Here is an 11,186-nt window from a genome sequence, read left to right as displayed (position 1 = left end):
AAAAATCATTATTCATTACACTGGCAATATCACAGCTTGACTTATTATTTACTAGATTTTTTTAATGTGGGTTGTAAAACTGGTTCTTACATTAGAATTTACAGTTTGTGGAGAATATTCTCACCTCGCATCACTACTCTTCATCCACCCTTCACACTTGAAGGCTATCCCTTCCCAATATAACCCTTTCATATATATGAAAGTGAATATATTAAGGATTTATTTAAGGGAAGAGTTTGACTGGGAAGCAGAATAGGTTAACTATATACACACTGAAACAAGGCTAAAAACATGCGGGTACGGGAACTCTGACTGCATTCAAACTTTCTCCAGTCAACTGTTGCATAGTTTTCTTTGGCAGTTATACCACTCTTATTATGGGTACCAAATATTTAAAATTTCAAGAACATTCCAGTCCAGTTTTATGCCGTTTCATCATCAATGAAGTTGGGGATTGCATTTATTCATTAAAATGCAGCAAAATAGTATCTCTGAAAACAGTAAACTGGCTTGGGATAAATATGTTCTATCTTAGAAAAGTCCGAAAAGGAGCACCAGATATTCCATTAACTTTCTGTCCCAGTCAGCTTTGCATGGCTGTTCTCCCTTGCATCAGAATAGAGTATGTTAATCTTGCTTGAAAAGAGCAAAAGCTTCTTGTTTAGATTTCATGCAGGATTTTGCAAAGGACGTCACTTTACGAAACCCTTCTGATAAGCCCTCACCTGTAATTGCACAACAGGGTTGTACGTACCAGTTTCGGTCGTGGCAGTGCTTTTTCATGTTCAGCCTCCTGGTTATTTCCTCAGCACTCAGAGCTCCAGGAAGATCCTGTTTGTTTGCTAGCACAACCACAGGAACGTTCTTAATCCTCTCATTCCGCAAAAGAAGCTCCAATTCTTTCTTGGACTCTTCCAACCGCTGGTTGTCTGTGCTGTCCACAACATAGACCAGGCTATCCACGTCCTCCAAGTAGTTGCTCCAAGCAGGCCTCATTTGGTGTTGGCCCCCAACATCCCAGACGGTTAAGGCAATGTCTTTCCCTGTTTCAAGCATCTCCACATTGAAACCAATGGTTGGCAAAGTTTGGAAGACATCATTAAATTTCAGCTTATACAAGAGGGTGGATTTCCCTGCTGAATCAAGCCCAAGCATTAGAATCTGGGCTTGTTTAAACTGCTTAGAGTTTGCAAGGCCCATTCTCTCTACAGTACCTTGTTGCTTCTTCTTTCTCAAAAGCTGTTTCGTTCAGTTGACGATTATCATTTTTGCCGCGTCTGCCTTTCTTTGTTTCTCCAGTGAGCAAAGGAAGAAGAAACAGAAGGCCAGGCTTGCGCTATGTGAAAAGAATAAGAACATTTATGCATTTGTTCTCCGACTTTATCGCTGTTGCACTGTGCAAACAGAATGTGATTAAAATATAACCTTAGCTGCCTAGCTGGAGGGTGGAGTTTAATTGAACAGTCACATAAGCCAAAGGTTGACCAGTGTCACAACTCAGGTCCACATAATGACCATATTCTTGTGTTCTGGGGTATTTGTCTCTCTTACTGTGTTGGTGGGTGTAGTTTTGTAATGCATGCTCTTAATCAGCCACTAACCCTGTAACTTTCTTAGACTTTGCTCATGCCACTCAAACCAGGGATGGTGAACCTCAGGCCCGGAGGCCAAAGGTTCTCTCTTTGGGACAGAGGTAACTTGGCTGCTGTATTCCATTCACTGGTAACCTCCAGATTGGATTATTGCAATGTGCTCTACATGTGGGGTGTGATGGAAAAGTTTGGTTTTGCTGGGCAGGTTGAGTCCCCAAGTGTTTTCTTTTTCCCTGCCAGCAAATGGTTAATGTAATATTATTATTATTATTATTATTATTATTATTATTATTATTATTATTATTATTTATTATTTATACCCCATCCATTTGGCTGGGTTTCCCCAGCCACTCTGGGCGGCTTCCAACCGAATTTAAAAAGAACATAGTGTTAGACATTAAAAACTTCCCTAAACAATTGTCTTTTAAAACTAAAATAGTTCTTTATTGCCTTGACATCTGCTGGGAGGGCGTTCCACAGGGCAGGTGCCACTACCGAGAATTGGCCAAGGTTCCAGAGGAGGGTGTGGTTTGAGAAGGAGAGGATTTGGAGAGACAGTTAGATTTGGAGAGACAGAGAGGAGAGAGTTAGTTCTGGGTAGAAACATCCACTATGAGGAAAATATCACAAGATAGAGAAAGGAGTCTCTGAGTTTAGTGTGATAGACAGTGTGTGGTGTCCTGTAAGAGTAATTAGGCCGGGAATTAACTGGGAGGCTGAGGCTGAGCCAGGAGAAGTAGAAGCTTTAAAGAGACAGTCTACTTAGGTCTCTTTCCAGTCAGGAGGGGAGAGATTCTGCTACAAAAAGAGAAGACTCCCAAACCAGTTAAGAGGGGTGTGGTGATCCCTTGGGTCTGTTACTTGGAGTACCTCAGGAGTAGGGTTGTCTAAGGGGTGTGTAACTGACAGACAATACCACCGTGTTTAAGAACCAAAGTATTGTTTAAGAACCAAAGTATTAAGTGGCAACAGCTGTGCAACATCTGAGAAAGCATTGAAGTGAAATAACATCATAATCTGAAGTATCCTGTTTCACCCACTTGCAGTGGCGTAGCGTGGGGGGTGCAGGGGGGGCGGCCGCACTGGGCGCAACATCTGGGGGTTAGGGGGCGCAAATCCACGGATTAGGGGGCACAAATCCACGGGTTAGGGGATGCAAATTACTTGCCTTGCCCCGGGTGCTGACAACCCACGCTACGCCACTGCCCACTTGTGTCATAACCTTCCTTTGTTAAATAAATTCTTTATTGGGTTTTTTGAACAAATCCTGCCTGAGACTCCAAATTATTAAGTTTTCCCTCACGCAAGTCCCCCACAAGATAATCTGGGGTAGTTTGTGGGAATTTGTGGAAGAGGTGGGTGCACTATATTTCAGTGAAGTAAGGGCCCAACGGCGCCATTGAGCTGTCCCATGGGACTCCCCTGAAAATGACTCAGAAGCTGCAACTGGTCTGAAACACAGCAGCCAGATTACTGGTCTTGCTCAGCACTAACATGTGGCCCCCAGAAGAGAATGTGGCCCTTGAGTTGAGAAAGCCAGACCCCCCACACCTTAAACAGCTGCATTTATCAGGCATGTTTAAACAGTTAAACAGAATAACCTATCACTGCCCTTTGCCCCTTGTTCTCCAAGAGATCTGTGAGAGAGGAGGACTGATACCCAAGTGGTCATAGGTCAGGAAGCTATCGGAAAGCAGGGTGAAGCAAGACAGCAGCAAATAACCAAAACAAGACAGTTCACTTGGGAGAGCTGGAGGGCTTTGCTGAGGATCCGTCACCTCTATCAAGGGTAAGCAAACCAAGAGCTTCCTGACTTTTGCAGACCGGCTTAGAATTACCCAGTTTTAAAACTATTCCTACAACATCTGTTTTTAGAGATGTAAGGACTAAAAGCTAAAACTGGCAGACTTCAGCCTGCTGGTGCAAAATCATTTGTTGTTATCAAAAATGATAAAAAATAGGTCACCAAGGGAAATGTGAGAACAGGTATGTAGCACTTGAGCAGTGAGCTCACTGTAGAAGCATCGCCACCGGGTTTTGCTTAAAGTTACTTCTTGTTTCCCAGCTTGAGCTCAAGGTAACCATTCCTGCGAATTTGTAGTTGGTTGTGCACAGCTCTGACTGGGTAGAACCAGTATCGTCATTAAGTCAGCTCCCCAGATGCATTTCCCCACTATTTTAGAATTTGTTATAGTTTATTATCAGTAAGTTGGAGTATTATAATAATTGTACACTTAAAATACAGGGGATACAGGACAGTGGTTAGAGGGCTGGGCTGGAAGACCAGGGTTCGAATCCCCATTGGGCCATGAAGCTCACTGGGTGACTTTGGGTCAGTCACTGCCTTTCAGCCTTACCTACCTCAAAGGGTTGTTGTGGGGATTAAATGAGGAGAGAGCACCCTGAGCTCCCGGGGGGGGGGGATATTAAATAAATACATACATATGCACATACTTAGAACACCTGAAGTATGGAGGGAGGGAGGAAATTGTTAGGATATTTCCGTTCTACCTTAAAAGGGAGCAGGGTGTTTGTGTCACAGCCTGCGTATTTCCTGTTCACAGGATGTTTCTGTTGTGTCTATGCTTTTTTTTCTCTCTCTGTGCCTGAACACGCAAGCAGGCAGTCATGTTTTTTCTTTGTTCTGACCAACGCTGAATAAACTTCTAAATAATGCTCTCCTGCGTGCATCTTTCGCTGTGCGAATTCTGCTGATAGAGCGTGCATCAGCTCTGGAATGTGGCAAGCTATTTTCTGGAGCTTGTGTCGCTAATTGCTGATACTGTATCTACGGGAGATCGATGGATCGTCCAGAGGCGACGTGGGGGCCATGATGGGCTTTATCTCCCTAGCAGTATCCCAACAACAGGTTATGGGCCCAGATTCACGGCACTTACAGGAGAGTAAGGCTGCGAAGGACTGTGTTGAGGTATGTGGGAAAAACGAAAGCAAATAAGGCTTTTCTGTTTGCCGCGGCAAGAGACTCTGATGTCCGGCTGGCCTAATTGGCCTGGGAGCCGAGCCAAGCAGGCTTCGTGATTAATGGGAGCCAAGATAAGGAGTCTCTGAAGTGAAAAAGACTCACGTCTCAAGTAAAGAGCTGGAATGGAGTTTTTCCAAGCCTCTGAAGCTGCTGAGTGCCCAAAGTTAAATCGGCACAATTATGAGACTTGGGCAAGTTGCTGTGAGAGCTTGCTTCGTCAGTTTGGAGTGTGGCATACTGTGTGTGAAACCCCTCCAGTTCCTCTGACAGATAGATGGAAGACCCAAGATTCAAGGGCCATAGACGTAATTGTCTTATCCGTCTCTCTGGAGGATATTGCTACGCTAGCTGGCAACACAACTGCACGTCAGATGTGGAATGCTTTGAAAGTAGCTCATCTGCCAGTCATCCCAGCCCCGAGTTTGACTGCATCGGAGGTCCTGGCTGTTTCCCAGAATGAGAGTGTTTGCAGGGATGCCGAGGGCACCGGTTGCAAGCTGCAGGGGGCGCTGACTATGATGTCATCCCAGGCAGCATTCCAGTCTCCAGGGGGAGCCAAGGAGTCGGCAGCTGAGAGCTGTTTCTCATGGGAGCCAAGGTCATCCTCACAGATACTGGAAGGCCAGAGGTAAACAGAGACAGATGCCTGCAGATGGCCCGAAGCAGAAGGGGGGGGGGTGAAAGCCCAAGCCAGGGAAAAACAAGGCTTTGTTTGCTGGCACTGCTTCTCCAAAAGCCGAAGGCATGTTTGATGGTCAGGAGCAGGAGGGCAAGCAGCAAAAGCCCACGCTGGTGGAAAACAAGGTTTTGCTTGCTGGAAACGCTGCTCCAAAGGCCAAGGCCAGATTTATTGTAGATTCTGGATGCACCTGCCAGAACTTCCAGAATGGATTAAGTTCATAAACCGAGGTACAACTGTAATATTATTTCTAAAGATGACACGCAACCATACATACATACAAGTGATTTGTTAAACCAACAATAAAGCACCTCCATAATCAAATGGAAGAAGGGTAAAACAGCTAGTAAAGAAGAATAGCTGCAAGTAATAGTGCTATTTCTTAACACTGAGGCTCAAGAAGGGTAATAACACTTCCTAATCTCAATATCCTGTGAGGCCTCAACCGGCATTCCTCTATGGACTGTTCCAGATGACCAGTTTACTGAGCATTCATCCTGATTTGCTTGTACAAATCTATGCAGTGGTTAGACTATGACTAATCTTCATTGAGAATTTTCCTTCCTGATTTGTTTATGAGGCAATTAAATGACAATGAGCATTGATACCGATCTGTTCCGGTACTCCTCCTAAAAGTCCTATTTCAGATAAAGAAAACTTTATAGGCTGAAGTATTTGTTCAAGGCCATCTTGGCAAGCAAGCTATCAACTGAACCATGTTTTTATGTAGTTTTATGTAGTTTTTCAATTTCATTGTTCTGCATGGGACAATGACAATAAAGATATCATATGTCTCTCAGATCAAAGTCCAAAATTACATTTTGTGATCTGTCGCTTACAAACTCTGCTACTTGTATTCTCCTTGAACAAACCTGTGGCACGAGGTGATCTTGTAAAATTATAAATGCAACTTGTCCCATCAGGCCATAATTATGATGAGACATAGGCCCCCAACAAATGAAAATAAGGCATTAAGATTTAAAATTTGGCTACACAATAATCTAATCAAGTTTGCATCATGCACCGTGCCTGATTTTTAAATATCTGAATGAATACAACTCCCATTACGTCAATAACCACCACAAACCTGATCAACATAATTTTTAATACTGTAGCCCACTCTTTGCCCGATAAAGGTTCCCGGAATTTATTATTGTTTTAATTTTATTTTAGACCACCTCTGTACTGCTGAATATGCAAAATAAATCTTAAGCAGTGTACAGCAAATTTTAAAAACACACGTATTACAGAAATATACAAAAAATGAGTAGGAATCAATCCAAGGGTAATAAATATAAACTGATTTGATTAAGTTGGCAAAATATTTTGGTGAAAATATCCAACTATCAGCATGGGAAAGATTATGGAATAAAGAATGGAAATTTATGGCCTGTTATACACTAAAAGAAAATATTTTGAAGATGTTTTACAGGTGGTATATAACTCCCAGGAAGCTATCCAAAATGTATAAAATGAGATCTAATATGTGCTAGAGGTGTAAACAGGCAGACAGGACACTGTTTCATATGTGGTGGGGTTGCAAAAAAATTAAGAATTTTTGGGATGTTATATATGAGGAATTGAAAAAAATGTTTAAGCAAACTTTCATAAAGAAACTAGAAGCCTTCCTCTTAGGCATTTTAGATTCAGATATTCCAAATGAAAAAAGAGAATATTCTTATATGCTACAACAGCAACAAGAATAGTAATTGCCAGAAATTGGAATGGAGAATTAGTACCAACAAAAGAGGAATGGCAGGATAAATTATTTGAATATCTTGAACTGGCAAAAATGATGGAGACAATTAGGAGATAACCAAACCTAAAGTTCAAAAAGGAGCAGGAAATTTATAAATAATATTAAAAAAAAAGTGCCCTCAAGTTAAAACCTGGACATGCTTTGATTAATCTTCGCACACCACAATATGGATAATATGTATAGTATTCAGATAACAGAATAAATGATGAAATGATTAAAGAAGCAGTTTATTGAACAGATAAGACAGACCCGCTTTGAGGAAGACGGAAGTCTATTGGGGAAGATAAAGAATTGGGAATTAAGAACATTGTGGCATTAAGTTCTTTTGTAAGAACGTATGGATTTATGGATGTATGGATGTTTTTGCTATTATTTTATCATTTTTGTTAATTTCTTGTGTGTGTTTGTTAACTAAGAAAACTAATAAGAATATATTTAAAAAGAACATGAAAAAATACATACATGCATACATACATACATACATACTCAAAACAAAAAAAATTCCTTCCAGTAGCACCTTAAAGACCAACTAAGTTAGTTCTTGGTATGAGCTTTCGTGTGCATGCACACTTCTTCAGATACCTGCATGCACACGAAAGCTCATACCAAGAACTAACTTAGTTGGTCTTTAAGGTGCTACGGGAAGGAATTTTTTTTGTTTTGACTATGGCAGACCAACACGGCTACCTATCTGTAACTGATACATACATACTGATATCAATACCATAATAGAGTATGGATGCTACTATCTTCTAGCTCCCCTTCCCACTCAATATCGCTCTCATCCTCCTGGCTTTTACTCAGGAGTCTACCTATCCATCCTGGCTCCAACACAGGGCTCAAAAGCTCACAGGTCTCCCCAAAATATGTCACACTTACAAAATTCAGTAATAAGACAGTCCCTGCCCATGGCAGACCCAGTAAATTTTGTCATTTGAGGCAAAACAATAAACCACACACACCCTGCCACCACCGCCTCCTCCTTCAGAGACCCACAGTGTGCGGAAGGAGGAAAGGGAGCAAAAAGAGCTCAAATCTGCTGCCAGAGTTGCCTGCCTCACTGTGTCTCATAAGCAGGCAGGCCCTGCCATGCCCTTTGACTTACAACCTACAACAGATGATGTACAGTACAGGAAAATGGGATTGAGAAGGAGGAGCACACTGGAATATAACTGAACTTAGAATGTCTGTCCAAGGGCCTAAAGGTCTCTTCCCTATTCATAGATTGTGCTTCTTCTTACACAGTGAGAATACCCTCCAACATTTCGCTCATGAAAACAGGGACAACCTATTCAATAAAATTAATAATAATATTACATAATAAATAATAATATTTATACATTGCCCATCTGACTGGGTTGCCCCAGCCACTCTGGGCAGCTTCTGACATATATAAAAACATAATAAAACATTTTAAAAACTTCCCTATACAGAGCTGCCTTCAGATGTCTTCTGAAAGTTGCTTAGTTACTTATCCCCTTGGCTTGGGGATTGCATAACTCCATACCCTCCAACATTTCTCTGATGAAACTAGGGAAATTCTAAGGAAAATATGACACAACTTTGATAATAATAATAAGAAGAAGAGTTTGGATTTGATATCCCGCCTTTCACTCCCTTTTAAGGAGTCTCAAAGCGGCTAACATTCTTCTTTCCCTTCCTCCCCCACAACAAACACTCTGGGCGGCTCCCAATAAAGTATTAACAATACAGCGTTAAATATTAAAAACTTCCTTGAACAGGGCTGCCTTCAGATGTCTTTTAAAGATAGGATAGCTACTTATTTCCTTCACATCTTGGCAGAAAGTGAGGAGGAAGTAAAGAACCTCTTAATGAGGGCGAAAGAGGAGAGTGCAAAATACGGTCTGAAGCTCAACATAAAAAAACCCCTAAGATCATGGCCACTGGTCCTATCACCTCCTGGTAAATAGAAGGGGAAGAAATGGAGGCAGTGAGAGATTTTACTTTCTTGGGCTCCATCACTGCAGATGGTGACAGCAGTCACAAAATTAAAAGATGCCTGCCTCTTGGGAGAAAAGCAATGACAAACCTAGACTGCATCTTAAAAAGCAGAGACATCACCTTGCCAACAAAGGTCCGTATAGTTAAAGTAGTGATGTATGGATGTGAGAGCTGGACCATAAATAAGGCTGATTGCTGAAGAATTGATGCTTTTGAATTATGGTGCTGGAGGAGACTCTTGAGAGTCCCATGGACTGCAAGAAGATCAAACCTATCCATTCTGAAGGAAATCAGCCCTGAGTGCTCACTGGAAGGACAGATCTTGAAGTTGAGGCTCCAATACTTTGGCCACCTCATGAGAAGACTCACTGGAAAAGACCTTGATGTTGGGAAAGATTGAGGGCACAAGGAGAAGGGCACGACAGAGGACGAGATGGTTGGACAATGTTCTCGAAGCTACTAACATGAGTTTGACCAAACTGTGGGAGGCAGTGGAAGACAGGAGCGCCTGGCGTGCTCTGGTCCATGGGGTCATGAAGAGTCGGACACGACTAAACAACAACAAGGAAAAGAGGGACATTCCGTGATCACATCAGAAACCGTGACGGTTTGTTCCATGGCCTGATGATTATCAGTGTGTAACAGAGAGGTGGCACCAGTTAGGAGGACAAAACCACAGTTTAGATTTGACTTGCAGCGATGTGGGCCAGAAGTAAAGCAGCAAGTTGGGGAGCAATTACTGATTTCTAATTAAATCCAAGGCTGAGGCTATGGGAGAAACAAGACCCCTTTGGCAGGTCAGTACTGTGAACCCTCCATTGCAGGCTCAGGTTGTAAATATGTGTAAATAAACCCTATCATACAGACACCAGAGACTCCGCTGTGCCTCATTCCAAAGGGAAACATAAACCCTGGGTCTGCGTCTGAAACCCCTGGAATCTTGCACCGCTTGGAGAGGAAGGCAACAGTATGTTCTGATTAAAGGATGTTTAAATGTTCCTGTTCAAATTCTTACTGTGTTATAGCTGCAAATGGCTTAGAAGCTGTTTTGGCACATTAGTGGTACATATCAAAATAGATACAATCTGATAGGGTGCAGCAGAAGGAGAGAAAAAAACAGCTCCCTGGAAAAAGGGGAGTGGGAAGTCGACAAAAATAAGAGAAAAGACGAAATTGTGTTAATAGAAACGGAGAGTTGGAAGGGACCCAAGGGTCATCTAGTCCAGGCTTCCTCAACCTCGGCCCTCCAGATGTTTTTGGCCTACAACTCCCATAATCCCTAGCTAGCAGGACCACTGGTCAGGAATGATGGGAATTGTAGTCTCAAAACATATGGAGGGCCAAGTCGAGGACCCCTGATCTAGTCCAACACCCTGCAATGCAGGAATCTCAGCTAAAGCATCCATGACCAATCTGTTGTAAATACCCGGATGTTGTAAATACAGTACAGTGGTACCTCGGGTTAAGTACTTAATTCATTCCTTAGGTCCGTTCTTAACCTGAAACTGTTCTTAACCTGAAGCACCACTTTAGCTAATGGGGCCTCCCACTGCCGCCGCGCTGCCGGAGCACAATTTCTGTTCTCATCCTGAAGCAAAGTTCTTAACCTGAAGCACTATTTCTGGGTTAGCGGAGTCTGTAACCTGAAGCGTATGTAACCTGAGGTACCACTGTACAGTGTTTTGGCTGTATATGTTAAAAACGTTGAAACATAACGAAACATAATTGAAAAATAAATACATAAAACCTAATATTTAGGAATCAGTTATATGCTAAAGTATCCCGCTACTCTTACTGAGTTCGTCTTCATCCTATATTCTGATTCAGTTCTCCGAGTGCTGTTGCTGCTTATGTAGCCACAATGACGCCAGCCAAAGGGAGGCACTGAGATGCATTGAGAGAACTGGAGTAACCAACTCGTTAAAGTACAAAAAAAACCCCCAACCCCAACCTAAAAGTTCTACATAAAACATGACACACCTTGCACTTTCTAACAACTCTAGATAAGGAATGAACATGTTCTGTACCCACGCAAAGAATGCTGACAGCAAGAGACCCGTAAATCAAGTGGGAGGGATAAAAAATGGAGTAGCCGGGAGAGAAACACCCAGTTATATAAAAGGCTGCCTTGAAGGACTTTGCTTTCCTTGCTAGCTCAGCTTCTGGTACGACTTGAGCCTCTCGGTTATTTCTCCCCTCCTAGCGCAAGAA

General features: G+C 42.4%; 1 protein-coding gene across 1 annotated transcript; it reads right to left on the bottom strand.

The window, feature by feature from the left end:
• Positions 1–425: 425 nt before the first annotated feature.
• ARL14 (ARF like GTPase 14) lies at positions 426–1,200 on the bottom strand (the record flags this gene model as incomplete). The annotated part of the gene is made up of 1 exon (XM_081911425.1): positions 426–1,200. One exon carries the CDS (start codon positions 1,198–1,200, stop codon positions 628–630), a length of 573 nt encoding a protein of 190 aa, XP_081767551.1. The 3' UTR covers positions 426–627.
• Positions 1,201–11,186: the final 9,986 nt, after the last annotated feature.

This window comes from Podarcis melisellensis (assembly GCF_964234715.1).
Source record: "Podarcis melisellensis genome assembly, chromosome: 5".
Classification (NCBI taxonomy): Eukaryota; Metazoa; Chordata; class Lepidosauria; order Squamata; family Lacertidae; genus Podarcis; species Podarcis melisellensis.
Note: the sequence above shows the minus strand (reverse complement) of the source record. Positions and strands in the feature narration are given on the sequence as shown.